The sequence below is a fragment of the Hydra viridissima genome, unplaced genomic scaffold (genome assembly GCF_058129835.1).
Source record: "Hydra viridissima isolate aposymbiotic clone 2 unplaced genomic scaffold, HvirCarnegie_v1 scaffold_3, whole genome shotgun sequence".
Lineage (NCBI taxonomy): Eukaryota > Metazoa > Cnidaria > Hydrozoa > Anthoathecata > Hydridae > Hydra > Hydra viridissima.
In genome coordinates, this window is record NW_028324302.1 from 8677633 (window position 1) to 8694798 (window position 17166).

Sequence of the window (17166 nt, forward strand, 5' to 3'; positions counted from 1 at the left end):
GCCGCATTATTTTTTTTCCTTAGTAACTGAAACTTGCGCCACGGAAATAAATTTATGGGGGAAATAAATATGTACGACACCGGCAAGTGTGGAAAAAGAAGGGAGGAGCTTTGAATTTAAAAGATTTAAACCCAAAATACGGCGGTAGAAGAGTCATGAACTGGGACTCCATGACTGGGGTTGATAACTTCGAGTTATCGATCAAATTATAACGAAGGAATTATATCTTGGGATCTTGCAAAGAAATCTTCGAGATTCAGAGGGGTCGGAACTTAAAAGGACTCTGCTTCTAGTAATACAACGGGTTCAGGCATCCACTTCTCCTAACGTTCTGGATGAGTGCCTGAAATAATATGGTTCTGAAAAAGAGTAAACAACTAAAAAAATCAACCAAAAAAAAAAAAGCCACCACATTCCATATGTTACTTTTTAATGTATTGTTGTTGTTTTTTCCAAAATATTATAGCCATTAAAACTTCTCTAGGTTTTTGAATGAAAAGATTTTAGATATTATATATATATATATATATATATATATATATATATATATATATATATATATATATATATATATATATATATATATATATATATATATATAATATCTAAAATCTTTTCACAAAAAGCATTACCTTATGTTCTTTCAATCTATATCTTTATGATTTTATTTATTCTTATAGAATGGTGACAAGGTAATTTATTTGTTTACTTGGAAGGTGATAATGGAAATGGAACTTTTACACCAATTGTATATAATACCTTAATTAGCATTTGGTTGTAGTTAGGTATTATGCTTGAATTTTTTTTTTTTTATTTAAAAATGTTTATTGCTTTTTTTATTACTAAATTTTATATAAACCATAACAAAAATGTTACTTTGTAAATTAATTGTATTTTGACTTATAGAGACATTTTCAACTTTATGCTAAACAAAATAAGAATTAAAATAAAAAAACTTTTTTCAGTTTTATGATAAGGAAATACTTTAAAAAGTACCATTTTATTGACCAGTTAAAAAAAAAAAATTCTCCTAAGCCTTCTTAATAAACAGTAATCATAAACAAATTGTTTTAAAATAGAAGTCTAAGCAGTTCATTTATGAATAAAAGACTAATAATCTATGTTACGTTATAGTGTCAGTATCATTGTGTTTAGGTCAGTGTATTATAAAAAAGTAACTCAAAGCACAACATTCTTTTAAAAAACCTTCTCATTTTACTTTTTTAAAATATTAATTTTAATGTTTACAGGGAAAAGAAGAATGAAGAATGTTTTTAGCTATTCTCTCAATATTCTGCTGTGTCTTTTCTTTCTCTAATTTCTTATTTCTGGTTTTTCTTTGTTTGTAATAAAATTTGTTTATTGAAAAAAAAAAAAATTGTTTATTGAATAATTTATGAACAATCCTAAAATTTTGAAGAAAAAAAAAAAAAAAAAAAAAAAAAAAAGGAAAAGAATTTGATTAAAATTAAGTTAAATGAAATTTTTTTATTCTGAATTATTTACTCTTTTTTTTTTTTTTTTTTTTTTTTACTTTAAGCTGTTAGTTTTAAAAGTAAGCTAAAAGAAATACAGGTGCATATGTTGAGGTGCTGTGAAGCATTTTTTTAGTTATATTTTTTCTTCTGCAAAGTATTTCATGTCAGAGAATGAGATAAAAGATAAATAAGGCTAAATGAGAAGTTTTCTACTTATGATTTTTTCTAATGAAAACACTATAATATTTGTGTAATTGAATCTTTAATATATGTGTAATTGAATGTTTACTCTTATTTAAATATTATGTTTTAACTTAAACTTCAAATTAATGTAATAATTTAAAAGTATAGATCTTATTTTTACTTCACTATAACAATATTATTTTATTATTGATTGTGAAAGAATTAATTTAATTGTTTAATTTCAATTTATTTTGCTGTTTTCTTTACATTATTAAAATGAAATTTTAAATTTACAAGCGATTGAGGAAATATTTAATTACTTAAGTGGTTGATTAGATTTTATCAATCATAAAGGCTATGATTTCCTAAATGACAGTTAAATCTTCAATATATTTCATCTTTAATTGTAAAGATATTCCTTTTGTTAAGACTTTAATTTTGTTAATGTTTATGCTATCAAGACATATTTTAAGGCATTGAAGCATCAGTTTAAAAAGAAATTAGCTAGTTAATTCATATTTTAAGCTATTGTACCATAAGTCTATTATATGTATATATATTTTTTTATCTGTGAATGTTATTTAATCCTAGTATTAAGAAGCATCTTTTTTATCTTTTTTAAATCTGTTTATTTTAAGCTCATTTGGTAAATGAAAAATTGCATAGTTCAAAGATTCATGCATTTTGTGGTTTGTCATTTCTTTGTGGTTTTGTTATGATTAATATATTTGAAATGTTTAATGATTTCTTACAAAAAAAACTTATTTAAGTTAAAAAATTTCTCCAGTTGATAGTTTTGTTAAATAGTTTTTGTTGTCGCTGTTTTTGTTTCATAAAGAATTTTAGAAACAATCACTCCTACAATCTTATCATTGAGTTTGGTAGCTTATCTCTGATAAGAATGCTTGCTGCTAATTTTTTGGAGATTTTGAAACTTTAAAACTTTGTTTATAACTTACAAAAACTGAGATTTAACTAATCAAACAGTTTCTTTTACATTTGCCTTTAGTGAAAGTTAAAGATGTTTAAAAATCTGTAAAATCCTTAGATTTTGACAATTTGGTTGATTTATCTCTAGATTATGATTACAAGTAAAATAATTCTTAATAACAATTTTCTACAAAGCTTAACAACAACTCAACAACAACTTAACAACTTTTAGTACTAAAACTTTTTTTTTGGTAATTTATGAATTTAAGTACCTGACATTTTTTTTCTTAAACTTAACTTATTTTTTACATAGAATTTGATAAACCATGATAAAGATCTGCATAGAAAAAAAATCTGCTCAGAAAGAAACTAACAAAAACTTTGAGTTACTAGGATGTGATATACATCATACATTTGAATGTAAATACTCCTAATACATGATTATATGTACTCTCAAAATTTTATGTACTCTAAGTAGTGCTATCGATACATACTCTAAAAAAATAAACAAGGTATTCATGCTGAAGGATTTAATTTAGGAATTATTGTCTTTTTTACCATGTAAAAGTAAAAGCTATAAATATAAAAAATTAAAAGTCTGCAGATCACAAACACTTGATAACATGAAAACCATGAGGAACTTCAAGTATTTTTAGTGCACATTTTCTAACATTTAATGACTTGAATCAATTTTATTAGTTTCATATGATGTTTTTGTTTTCAAAACATTTTTTATTTTTGTTGAAGAAACAAGCATGCCAAATAGTCAGAAGTAAAATAAATGGCAGATGAAGATCCACTTAAAGTTCATCGGGATCTCCTTATAGCTTGTGGTTGGGGAAAAGAAATTGATGTCATTTTACTGTTACAGCAAGGTGGTAGTGTTCGAGTTCAGGATCAAGTAATTGTTTTTCTCTTTATAACATAGTTTTATGGATAGTTTTAAAACTTTATCATCAATAAATGTTTAAAAAGTAAAGATCCTTGTTCTGAGTTGATAGCAATTTATTTTTAGTTAGATAAGTTTTTTATTAATCTTATCATTGATTTTTTTTTTAGGATGGCAAAAATTGTCTTCATTACTCTGCTTGCAAAGGACATATACAAGTTACAAATTTGCTCATAGAAAAAGGATGCGCCATTAATGCCCGTGATAAGGTAGTCTTTTACTTTTGTTTCTAAATATTTAGCAATTAAGCTTAAGCTGTTCCAGAAGTAATATACAAAAAACATTTTTTTTAGCACATTGAATACCCTTTAGTTTTATGACAGTTGATGATATAAACACATTTTTGCAATTTTTTAGTGATTAGAAAAGGTTTAGCAACAGCTTAACCATATCAAAGTTTTGAAAACAAGCATTTTTGTAGTGTTTTCTTATTATATATATAAAAAAAAAGCATGAAGTAATTATTGTTATTCAGCATGGGAATTATATAGAAATACATTCAACAATTCATCTGCTAGTTTTTTGCAGATGACTACAGAACAGATCAATTATTCAGCTATTTAAAATTCACAGGTACAGACTTTTGCTTCCAGTGGTACTCCAGCATTTGAAAGATAAGCTGGTACTGCTCCTCATCATATCTCAGTATTAGGTTGAAGCCCTTGGCAAATTTTACTGCTCTTTCTGCATAATCAATAACAATAAAAAGTGCAACAAGTCTCTCTGGCATTAATGTAGTTATCATTGCTAATGTTGAATTATTGGTAAAGAAATCTGGATTAAGTTTCAGTACTGTATTCTGCTAAAAAGGCTGCTTTGAAATCAACCCAGGTCCTTTTTCATCTTATTTAAAGTTGTCTGTGTCACTTGGCTGTCAATGTTTGCATAGGGCTAAATGTTCTTAAGCAGACACAACCCAATAGTGTGGAAATGCCAAATTAAAATACAAAATATACCTGCTTTTTGTTAAATTACTAATCCTAGTTCTGGTTTGATGAGTATTATTTACTAAAATCTAGAAAATATGTTTTGAAATACAATTTAACATGTTGTTTCTATTACTAATTGTCATCTTTAAAAAAACTATGCAAGTTATTTTTAAAAACTTTTTTTTTGGAGCTTCTTAATGAAGCTGAATATTTAAGTTTTGATTTAAGTTTACATTTATTACTGGTGTCCAGAATTACATTTGTCATGGAAGATTTTTTTTTTTACTTTATACTATATTTTTTCTGTATTTGAAAAAAAAAAAAAAATTAGGGCAATAGAACACCTCTACACTTAGCATCTGAAGAAGGTCATCATGATATCGTTTCTATACTGCTTGATAATAATGCAGAGTATGACATTCAAGATGAGGTAATGTTTCGTAAAATATTTTTCTCTGATGGGTTTATTTTTTTGAATGAACTACAACTTTTGAATCAAATAAAAAGCAGTCTTAAATTTTTGTTGTTAACTGTTAAAAATATTAAAATGTTGTTTGTTTGTATGTAACATTTTGACAGCATAGAATCTTTTATACATTATATAATATTTAGCAGTGTACAAAATTTTTTCATTACTTTTAATGGAATTCAGTTGAATTTTTTGAAGTAAGGAGATTGCAAATATTGTCTAAAACTTAAATCTTGCAAGCAGCAAATGCAGCAGAGAAAAATTTTAAGCTTGATTTATACTAAGCAACTTTTTGGTTAATAGGATTAATGATAGGCAAGAAGTGCCAATACTCTGTCTTTGTAAAATATTTTGATAATACACACATTTTTATTATGTCATAAATATTAGACTGTTTTGTCTATTTTGGGGTGTTTATAAGAGTTATATCTCATTTTACTTATTAGCCTTAATTTTTTAATAATTTTTTCTTTTAGGAAGGAAACACTCCATGTCATGTTGCTTGCATCAACAATAATTATGAAGTTGTTGAACTTTTCATCCATGTAAAAGCTGACTTAAATGTTAAAAACAAAGTATAGCTTATTCAATTATTAAATTGATATAGATGTCTGCTGATTTAAATTGATAATTTTTTTTTTCATTATTTTTTGTTAACTCTAAGAAATGAAAGCATAATGAAAAGCTATTAATTGTCTATGTTGATTAAAAGATTTAGAAGGTTACATATAAATTGCAAGGAGCTTTTAGCTGGCTTTCCAAAGGTTTCATAAAAAATGCTTTCTGTGGATTCTAGTTTTATACCAACTTAGTTTATACAAGATATGTGACAAAGAAAAAAAAAAAAAAAAAAAAAAAAAGAAAAATTTAGTAGTTAAAGACGCTATGAGTGCTTTAAGCTATTTAGGCATTAATGAAGAGTATAACATCAGTTTCAGGTGTTAAATATGAAAATATTCAAAAGTTCTTTTACTGTAGCAAATATATTTGGAGAGGGAAGCATTGTTCCACTATTGTTAATGTAATCCACTATAATCAAGTAATTTAACACAAGAGTTATCAAGAAATCAAGTCATCAAAAAAAAAGTTTGACTGCCCACTGCAATCTCATAATTTAAACACCTTTTGAAGAAAAAGTAAAACTCTAAATTCAAAAAAATGTTAATACATTTGGAATGGTCTGCAATCTGCTTGGGATTCTGTAACAAGTTAGACTTAGCAAATTTCAGTTGACACTATAAAAGCCAGACTTTAAGAGTTAACAAAGTTGAACCAATTTTTATCAATTTACTGAAATTATAAAAATTGTAACTTTATGGTTATTTTTCACAGTAAAATTAAATTTTTAAATTTAGTAAGAATAATGTTTAAAAAATGTCAATAATTTAAATATTTAGTTATTTGATAAATAATTATTAGAATCTTGAAGTGTTTAGTATGTCTTTTAGTAAAAAAAAATGCTTCAAGAAAAAAGAAAAAAATTATTGCCAAGTTTACTTTTCTATGTAGCATATTGTATTTACTGAATATCTTAAAAGTGTACTAATAAACTTCCCCAGTTTAAAAGATTGCAGTATATTAAAAGTATTACTTTTTGTTCTGATCCTACTATCTTTTTTTCTTCTGATTTCTTTTTCTTGCACTCATCTATACTAACTTTCAATAGATATTTCTGTGTGACTTCTCAAAATGCTCTCTTTTCTGTATGTTTTTGATATCTTTTTATAAAAAAAAGTTCTTATATCCCAAACAAAATTTCAATCATCTAACTTTTTCCTCAAACCTTCATCATCATCCAGGGGTAGGTTTTAGGCCAGGTTTGGACAAGATTCCATTTTCAGAGAGCTTATGGCTGGAACCAAGTTCCATCCCTCTCCAACAACTCGGCAAGGAGGTGATTACAGAGCTAATAGTTTTAATAGTTTTTACCAGTAGAAACAAAAAAACTGTATTTATACAGCTAAAATATATTATACAGCTAAAATATATAAAACTGTATTTATACAGCTAAAATATATACTTGTTTAGATATATTTTCATCTTCATATTATTGTGTTTAAGTTATTTAACAATGATACTTTTTTAGGATGGGTACACACCACTTCATATAGCTACAATTAATTCACATTTACAATCTATGACTCTTCTTTTGAATGCTGCAGTCAATAGGAATGCTCAGGAGAATGTGAACTTTTTTTCTTTTATGATCATTTCATTTAATTCATTCCTTTGAGTTTTTTTATAAGTTTGAATATATTTTAGTGCTAATATATTTAGAATGGGAATACAGCTTTTCATTTGGCTGCACAAATGAAATCTTTGAAAGCTTTAAAATGTTTACTATCTAATGGAGTAGATGCAAACCTACAGAACCATGTGAGTTGATTTTACTTTTAAGTTCTTTAAATGATATCAATAAAAAGAAATTTTAATTGATTCTAAAACATTCTATTTACATGCAGCTGTTGTCATTTCAATCTTTCTCATAAAAAAAACACAATTATGAACTAAAATTTCTATTCAAGGATGGAGACACAGCACTTCATTTATGTGCTGATAATGGCAGTACAAAACTTGTTCAATATATTCTAAATTGTGGACAACCTGTGGAGTTAAGTCCAAACAACGTAAGTTCTTTTGACACAACATAAGTTCATTTAACACCATGAAATTATAATAACTACTTATGAGCTGCAGCATGAATAAAAAAATGAATGAGCTGCAATAAAAGAAGTTATCATTAGATTTTTTAAATTTGAACTAATTTAATTTTTTTTTTGTTTTGTTTGTTTGTTACAGTTTCTCATCAAATCTTATTTGTACAGGTAGGAGACACAGCAAAAGATATTGCTATCAGACGGGGTTATAAAGACATTGTTCTATTGATACCAGATCCTTTTAAAAAGGTTTAACACAATTTCTTATAGCATTTTAGATTTTTTTGGTTAATTTCTATGAATTACATTTCTTTTCATCTGGCTTTTGTTATTCAGATTATTTTTGTATAAAAAGGTTAAGTTTGTTATTTATATTGCAGAAAAAATTGCGCCGAAGTACAAGAAGTTCTGGTGGTAGTGCAACTAGTCCCTCAACGAGTTTTCCAAGTCCTCACACATCTTTACCGGATTTACAAGAAGCTTTAAGTTGTAGGGTTTATCAGAATGCACCAGCAAAGTCATCTTTTTTGCAGCATCCATCTGAAGAAATACCTTCAGCAACTTCATCTAGTATGTTAAGCTTATGGATCCCTACTACTGATTCAGGAATTTCTCTGCCTTTGGTAAGTTTTAGTACTTTGCTCCTATACTTTTTTTTTATTTTTTTATATTTATTATTAATAAAACAAGTAAAATCCTGGTTTCCTTTCCATCTTTTATTAATGGTTTTAAAGAAGAAGAAAAAAACAAAAAAAAAAAAAAAAGAGAATACTGTTCGACTGTTATAATTTCTCAAGTATTTAAATGTAAGCTTTTTATTGATGTTTTTGAAACTATAAATGAGCTTGAAAGTCTCAGGGCAATTTTTTGTTTTGCTGATGGTTGATAAGGTTGACAATTCAAAAATGTTTAAATTATCATTTAAAAGATAATGAAACTCTAAAACTATTTAACAAGTGAAGCTTGTTCACAGCTATTGGGTAAATCTTCACTTTTTAAAAAGATTGTATTCCTAATTTACTTGAGGTTTGAGATAAATATTTTGAAATTGACTTGATAAATTCTCACTAAATTATATTCAATAACCAGGTTTTTTATAAATGGTAGTCTATATATATTGAATCATTAAGAACTCTTTTTTTCTCATTTGCAGCTAAATTCTTATATAACAATGTAACATTCTTAATTTCTATATGGAGTATACCATCCTTTAATTCCTTAAAGTAAAAAAGGAGTTATCATAAAACCAGATCTCTGAAAAATTTATTCAAAAAAATAAATTTTCCAGAGATCTTCTTAAGATAATGATGGTGAAAACCATGAATTTTTTCTCTATTATAGTGATGTTTAATTTAGGACAAAAAGAGTGATCGACACATGTTTTCTTCACAGCGCCATAAGAAATCACACAGAGAGGAGCATTCCCTGCACAAGCTAAACAAATACGATAAAAATTTTCTACTTACTAAAGAAAGCCGAAAGCATGAGAAAGTAAAAAAATAATGTTTGTTTGTGATTGGTTGCAAGCTGAATTTTTTTATTTATTTGTATTTATCTCCTTTTTAGCTAGCAAAAAAGGCTGACATGAAGATTTACGAGTACACAGAATTGAGGTGGATGAATTGTTGATAGATTGTTTTTTTTTTAAATTAGTATCAAGGGGAAGACTTTTTAGCCCTGGTCTCATTTTACATGGGGCAGAAAATTAAGTTTTAAAGCCATAGATTGTTTTATCATTCTTATTAGAAAAATTTTAATTTTCTCCTGTGAAACACCTTTTAAATTACAAAACTTGTTTTAATGAATGAAAAATATAAACATCACTGATATTTTTTGGATACAGTTGTAACAAGCAATTGTTCAGTTTTTATAGACTTAATTATTGTTATTGTTTTTTTGTTTATTTTATTTTTTACATATGTTCATCATTTCTATTTTTTTGCATATATTTATCATTCGTCTCTGTTAATTTTTTGCATAAATTAAAGGTTAAAAAAAACAAAAAAACATGTGCAAAGTTTTGGCTAGATAGGAGTGAGTTTTTAAATTTTGCAGTTTCAAAATTTAAGCCAGCTTGTAATCTGATACCAGCTTATACTCTAATTAACTAAGAGCTGAACTTCATTATTCATGCAAGTTTCAGACTTTTTTAAGTTATTAACATTCTTTTAGACATCAAAAACATCAATTACTTTAAGCAACTAGATTCATAATGGTTTCATAAACCTAAAGTTTGCTCTGAAGGGTTCTTAGAATTTTTTTTTACTAGTTTTTCAATTGTTTTTAAAAAGTTCATCTAAACAATATGAATATCATTTCTAATATGTTAAGATGTGATATCAATTTTAGAATTACACAATAGTAATGCTAAACTAATGTTTTTAATGGTTTAAATCGAGTGAAACAATTTAAAACTGTTCTCAGTGAAATGTTTAAATTATATAAACAGCGTTTTATAGCCTTAATTACCTATTCTAAAAGACTGAGTTCCACAAAAAGTGTAATCTATCAACACTGTCAATTAAAGAGATAATGACGAGATTGCAAATGGCTGATTATGAGCAATTTAATTGATATGTTCACTATGCTCAAGGCAGTGTGACTTTTTAATGAAAATTTATGTTTAAATGTTTTAAGTTAAATTTCACTGTGAACTACAGTGACTGCCAGGTTTGATTTTTCCCCACATCAATTTTTATTTTATGTATATTTATTTTCATTTATGAAAATAAATATGTGGAAAAATACAGGTAAATCAAAATAATAAAAGAAGAATTTCTAGTTCTCAATTAAAAATGGCATTTTTGTATTTCAACATACTTATACAGTACATAGGTTCACAGCAGTTTTAGTGTTTTTAAATGGAGGAAAACAATGTTTGTGCTGTTTGTTTTAAAACGTTTAGTAAGAAGTCTACAAAGCTTCATAAAATAACTAGAGCTGCTAAAGAAAAATAAATTTATCTGGAATATCTATGATCAAAATTTAGCAAACCATCCTCAAGTTATTTGTTGTAATTGTTATAAGAATCTTTATTGTTTGGAAAAGAATCATACAAAATATCTTGATAAATGGCTGAAACAAATATCTCAGGTTAGTTAATAAGATAAAGTTTCATTTTATTCATGACTAATACACTTTTTAATTACCTTTATTTGTTTTTTTTTTTGTTGTTGTTTTTTTTTTGTTCAATCAATTTTATAGAAGGCAAGAACTCATTTTATAGTTAAATAAAAAAAAAAAGTTTAATCTCAATGAACCTTAATAAATTTGAAAGCATTTTTTTTAACAGTGCATTTTAAGAACTTAGTATGTTTATTCATAAATAATTAAAGTTTTGTAAATTACCTTTTTATATATTTCTACACATATACTGTTAGATTTGTGTGGTCATAACTATTGTTTTTATTTATGGACTCATTAAAGTTCAGTTCTGCAACTAAATATAAAAAATTAATTGTTTTACATTAAGATATTTTCTGTTTAGATAAACTGTCAAGTTATCAGAAGAACTTCAGATGTTTTAGAAATATCAAAAGATATTAGTATTAATACTTCTGAATTTAATCATGAAAAAAATGAAAGGATGAAAGGATGTGCTTAAAATGTTATGGAGTTGTTACTTCAGGAATAGTTCACCTTTGTGGGAAGGTTCAAACTGTAAAACATTTAGTTGATGCAGCATATGGGTTGGGATCAGCAAGTCCAGAGCGTGTTGCCTCAAGTATCTTAAAAACCAAAATGAAACAGGAAAATATTTTTAGAGGTTAAAGTTCACAATTGCTACACATGGTAAACCATTGACCATAATTGCTGGGATTCAAGACAAAAAAAGTGACCGTGCTGGTCTTAATCAAGTTAATTTTGGAACAATAATAGAGCTTATTAAATGAACTTTGCCAGTATCAAACCAAGAAAATGTGTTCTATATTTAGAATAAGTCTTGGGTTTGGATGTAGCATTGAAGGAAATATATTTGAAAAATTAAAGGCTTTAAAAGCTGAGTTGGATGAGTATTTTACTTGTAAATAAGAAGAATTCTATGAAGCTGGTGATATAGTAAATCAATCAATGGTTTATATAAAGGATATTGATATAAATTTACTAAATTTATAATCACTGAAAGAAATATTGACCCTCTTTCTGCAATTGTAAGAGTTGCTGTGATTCTGGTCAAGTTCTTTTGAAGGTCACTATGAATGTTTTTAATCCATCTGATAAAACTAGCAACCATCCTGACCTTGACGATGCTGGAATCAAGCACTATTTTATTGTTGCTATTGCAGAGGGAGTATCAGAAAGCAATGGAAATTTTAGGAAATTACTTTATCCTCTTGATCTTCAAAATGTTAAGTATTCTGTTGCATTTGGTTTAAAGTGTGCAAACTCAATTTTTGGTATTTTATGTCATGCTAGAAAATGTAGTTGTCTGTGGTGTTAAGGAGAGTCTTTTGGATGATGGACAAAAATGAACACTTGGTTCTCTTGATAACCATTACAATAAATATGCTGAAGCTGGAAAACTAAAATCAAAGATGACTAATTATAAAAATGTAATTAACCCAAGAGTATTTTATCTTAAAGAGGATCCAAGTGCAATTATAGGAAATTTAATTTCAGTACCTGAGTTGCATAGATTAATTGGAATAGTCACCATTCTTGGGAAACTTTTTTTAAAACTTTTTTTTTTTTTTTTGAAAAAAACCTTTGAGCAATTGTTAAACTCAAATTATATAATTTTCAGAGTTTTTACCATGGCATTGGATTTGATGGCAATAATGCCAACAGATTCTTGGATAAGTTAGATATCCTTGCTCTGGATATTTCTAATCAAGTAAAGCTTGAGTTATTTCCAATAATTGAATGTTTAAGAAAGTTTCAGGCAAAGAAGCAAGCTACCTTTGGTGTAAAAATAAATGCTAATTATGAGATTACAGTTATAAAATTCAAGACATCTTATGCCAATTTGATGGAATATGTAAATATTTACTCTGAAAATGTTTCTTTAAATATTCCCTGGAAAGTTCATATTGCAGTTAACCATGTTATACCATTCCTAAAAAGTACCAATACTGATAATGGGCTTGGAATTTACTCAGAACAAGCTGGTGAATCCATTCATCATGACTTCAAAAAAACATGGATTAAGTATAAGAGACAACAAAACCACTCAGAACATGTTGAAAAGGTTGAAGCCAAGTGTTGTTGAATTTGCAGCATTAAATAAACAAATTGTCTATATGTTTGTTATTGGAGTGATATATTGTTGACCTAGTGCAAAATTGTGCTAAACATTATTGTTCATTTTGAGTAAATTGTATTTCAAACTATTTTTAAAACAAGAAAGCTTGTTGTTTTTTTGTTGAGTATCTTGTTATTTGTGCGTTATGAGGTGCAGCCTCATAAATGCATACCGTTTTTAATGCATTTTTTCATAGGAAAATACATAATATAGAGTAAAATTAGTTTGAAAACTTTGTCTTAAATATATGTGAAATAACTTTATTTCAGAACAGCCAACCATGTAGCAACCCCTATTTTTTTCATTTAAAACTTAAATGTTTCTTTTTTTTCATTTTATCCATCTCTATGGAGGTTCTTAATACTCTTAGTTTATTTAACTGATATATTACTTTTCAATAATAAAAAAAAAAATGGATGTGGCGAGGTTTGAAACCTGGCGGTCACTGTAGAAAACAGTGATTTAAAAGATTTTTTTCGCCCCCAAAAACTTTATTAGTTGTAAACACTAATTAGGCTTTACTACGGTCTTGAAGTCATCTCTCTCTCTCTCACACACACACACACATATTATACAAGATTTTTTTTCTTTTTCCAGAAGAGATCCGCGTTTTATATCTCCTCGTCTTTCATCAAAAAAGTATCATAATACTAGAAATGAAGGTCACCGGAAGAAGGAATGTGTTGAGACAGGAATGCTTAATGTACCTGATGACTCAGGGGTACTTTCTGATGAATCTTTGCAATATTATGGCTGTTTTCCCATGGTAATTTTTTTTTCTTCAATGTTTTTCTCTACTCTAATGTTTTCTAAGCATTGATTTATTCTCAGGAGTAGATTCATACTAAATTTAAGGGGGGGGAGGGGGTTTGGGTGTTTAAGACAATTATATCACAGTACAAAAAAAATATACAGAATCATCTAAGAATTAGAATTTAAGAAAGAAATTTTATACCTGAAAATTACCTAATTGTACTTCTAAGAAATGCTGAGAAGTACAAAATGGCTTCAGTTGGTCAACCCTCCTTTTCCTCTCCGACGACCATCCTTCCCCCATCCTACTAAATCCGCTAATTGTTATTGTGCGTGTTTTTGTATGTTGTTTCTTAGAGCAAATCAAAACGAACTAGTCGATCACTGTCCCATAATAAACGTGAACCGAGACTCGATTTAGAAAAAGATCTAGTCATTCAGAGACAAGCAGAACTCCAGTATCAGTTAAATGAGTCAAAACTTGCACTTGAAAAACAAATGAGAAAAATGCGTAAAAAGTTCGAGAAAGCGCTAAGAGTAACAGACGAGCGTTTCCTCGAACAAAAGAAACGGGAGGAAGAATATCACAATCAACTAAAATATGAACTTGAAATAATTGAAAAATCATTAGAAAGAGGCTCCAAAAAAAATGTGGAAGAATTTACTCAACATATTAAAAATGAACTTAATAATCTAAGTGAGAAATTAACAAAAAACACTCAGCTGAATGACGAAGTCGAAAAGAAAAAACGCCATCGTGCGTCATTTGTAGATCTGGATCGTAAAATATCTGTTAGTCTCTCCAAAAATATAAACTCAGTGGTTAAGTTAAAAAACCAAAGTGACGACAACGACCAGAGTTCTAACGGTATTTCGTTCATTTTAAAATGTTTTTTTTATTCTGTTTTTGTATTTTGTTTATCAAAATTTTCCCTTAGTTATTTTTTACAATAAATTCAACGATAGTTTTTATTTGTTACTTGCAGTTTTTCCTTTCTAGTCGTAAGAAATGATTTTATGTCCAACTTAAAAACCAACACTTTTGATCGGCACAAAGAAACAAATTTAAAAAGAAACGCAGAGAAAATAGATAGAGATAAAGAGAACGAACTATTAAGAGCTCGAGTTCTTGAGCTAGAGAAAATGGTAAAAGAGGCGAAAGGTGAATTGTGAAAGTTGCTTAAATATAAATTATTTGCCTTTTTGACGACGATGGCTGCGAGAAAGAAAGACAATGAACAACACGTCTTTTAAGAACTCTCAAAATAATGAAATTTTTGGCGGGTCTTCGAATCACTCAAGTTTTTCTAGATTGATGTCTCTTCATTAGAGATACTAGGTATAATATGTAAATATCATGTAAATAATTTTTGTATACTTCAAATTATTAACTCCTCATCTGTGAATATTTTTGTTTATACAAATTAAAAAAACTTTTAAAATTACTTTATATAAATATTGAGTTTAATTTGTTGACGAATCAGTAGTTTGTAATTATCGAGTCTTAATTTCATTTAATGTGGGAATTTGTTTAAATCTCTCTTCAAAAAAGATGAATTGCTGTATTTAACTTTAAATTTGATCCAACACTTTATATTTGGTTTTATATAGTAAGTGTGTATAGTAAGTGTTAGACATAAAGATCCTTTCATTTATATCGAACTGATTTTCGTGGAAAACTTTGCAAAAAGAATGAGTTAAAATGGACCAGGGTTTCAATATCTGCGAAGCTGAGACTAATCAACATTGAAATAAAGAAGAAAAAAGAGCAACGAAAGAAGTTTTTTTACAAAATATTATGGTAAACATGAAAAACGAACGGTAAACGATTTCACCAAAATGTATAAAAAAAGAAAAACGTTATTCTGTGTTCCTAGCAATGATATATTATATATACTAGATGTCTAACTTCGATCCGAAAAGTGAAGCCGTGGAAGCCATTTCTAATTCGGGCAAAAACGTGCATTTTTAACTTTTATTTCGCATTTCGGATATAGCATTTGCCTTTATTACAAATAGCGCACAGTGGGCCAGTGACTGGACAAAAGTATAAAAACCAAAGTCAGAATTTTAATGTCATAATGGTTTTAATCAATTATATAGATATTATAAAACAGTTTAAAACTGTTTATATACACTTAAAATTTTAATGGATATACAAATGATGTGGTTGAAGTAGACGCAAATGTAAATTAGAAAAAAAAAATTATAAAGAGAAAAATGTTGTTTAAAAAATTGATGGAAATAAATAACATTTACATAAAATATTGCGCTTTTTAAAATATTATATTATAACTCTATATATTATCTGGATTTTAAAAGTTGTTTGACTCAAATTGGTATGTAATTAACAAATTTGCAGCTACTTTAAACAAGCTTATTATTTTATATTTTATTGTATGACTTTTGTTTTTATTTGACAAAGTATTTTTTTTTATTGCTACATCTTGCTTTTATACTTAGATATTTTGAAGCTTCTATATGTTTCCTTTAATAATTTCATAAATATGGCTGCCACTAGGTGCCACCTTGGTTTTCTTTCACATTTGAACATCTCTTTCCTAACAAAAAATCTGTAATTGCGCTCAAAAATTTTTATTTGCATAAAATTTTAAAAAACGCGGAAAACATATAATATAATCGTAGTACTGAACAATAATATATATATATATATATATATATCGTAATTCAAATTTAGTTCTTGTTAATTTAGCGCTTGTCAAACCAAATGGATTTAATAATCTATTTTAATTGGTTTGGTTGGGGTTACTCATTTTAGATGTTGAACTGCTGTTTTTATTTAGGCTTAATGAGTGTCACAAGAAACGAAATTCACCAGCTTATCAGACTCAACAGTCTGTCAATACATAAAAAAGAAGACAGTATACTTGTATACAACTTTATTAAAGAACATGATTTGAAGTTTCAAGGCAAAAAGTTTGAGAGTCAATTTCATTTATTTATTTCTGAATATGGTAAAAGATGGACTCGAAGTAAACGAACCGATGCAAAGTTTATTAGGAAGAATTCAGCTTGGCTTGAAAATGATTTTAATACCACATTAATGAAGGAGAGTAAAAATAAACAACTCGGCAGACTTACATTACCATTTGAAGATTCGTCTTCAAAAACAAAGAAAAGAAAAGTTGCAACTTTGTCAGCTTCAAATTCTTGTGAGCTGTTGTTTGCTAGTGGCACACACCTGTGGAAAAAAGGTAGAAGAAATATGCTCAGATAGCAATAAAGTTGGCTAATAACAAAGATGCTGAACTAGATCATTCTGATAATACATCTGAAGAAGCGTTGGCTCTTTTGTTAGATAATGAGATGAGCAAATCTCAGTATCAGCGCTTAAGAAACAATGCGAAAAGCAAAAAAAGTAATTTATATCCACCATACAATGATGTACGTGAAGCAAAAGAGAGGTGTTTGCCTAGTCGTGAATCATGGACAGCAACAGATTACTCTGCAGGCATCAATTTCCAAGCATTGGTAGATCATACTGTTCTGCGGCTGTTGGAAGTACAACATGATGTTATCAATTCGTTTGTTTTTGATAGGCTAGTTCTGCGCTCA

At 27.6% G+C, this 17166-nt stretch overlaps 1 protein-coding gene and 1 pseudogene across 3 annotated transcripts; both read left to right on the top strand.

Moving 5' to 3' along the window:
* Positions 1–69: 69 nt before the first annotated feature.
* Positions 70–15046, top strand: LOC145180483 (uncharacterized). Of its 3 annotated transcripts, XM_090081434.1 has the most exons (17): positions 70–434; positions 681–785; positions 2300–2350; positions 3339–3492; positions 3651–3749; positions 4801–4899; positions 5415–5513; positions 7025–7123; positions 7216–7314; positions 7464–7565; positions 7764–7844; positions 7976–8218; positions 8952–9086; positions 9162–9208; positions 13435–13603; positions 13948–14458; positions 14591–15046. In XM_090081434.1, the coding sequence occupies exons 4-17, from the start codon at positions 3373–3375 to the stop codon at positions 14761–14763; spliced, it is 2076 nt and encodes a 691-aa protein (XP_089937560.1). In that variant the 5' UTR covers positions 70–434; positions 681–785; positions 2300–2350; positions 3339–3372; the 3' UTR covers positions 14764–15046. The 3 variants fall into 3 exon arrangements, with proteins under 3 accessions (XP_089937560.1, XP_089937562.1, XP_089937561.1); XM_090081436.1 differs by lacking the exon at positions 2300–2350 and having other exon boundaries at positions 147–434; XM_090081435.1 differs by lacking the exon at positions 70–434 and having other exon boundaries at positions 661–785.
* Positions 10312–13016, top strand: LOC149890861 (uncharacterized; annotated as a pseudogene).
* Positions 15047–17166: the final 2120 nt, after the last annotated feature.

Excerpts from the sequence above, each read along its gene's own strand:
- LOC145180483 (XM_090081434.1), top strand. The coding sequence starts at position 3,373 with ATGGCAGATGAAGATCCACTTAAAGTTCATCGGGATCTCCTTATAGCT. Across the intron at positions 7,315-7,463 it reads ATGCAAACCTACAGAACCAT|GATGGAGACACAGCACTTCA; the intron begins GTGAGTTGATTT and ends TTTCTATTCAAG. Across the intron at positions 9,087-9,161 it reads AAAGCCGAAAGCATGAGAAA|CTAGCAAAAAAGGCTGACAT; the intron begins GTAAAAAAATAA and ends TCTCCTTTTTAG.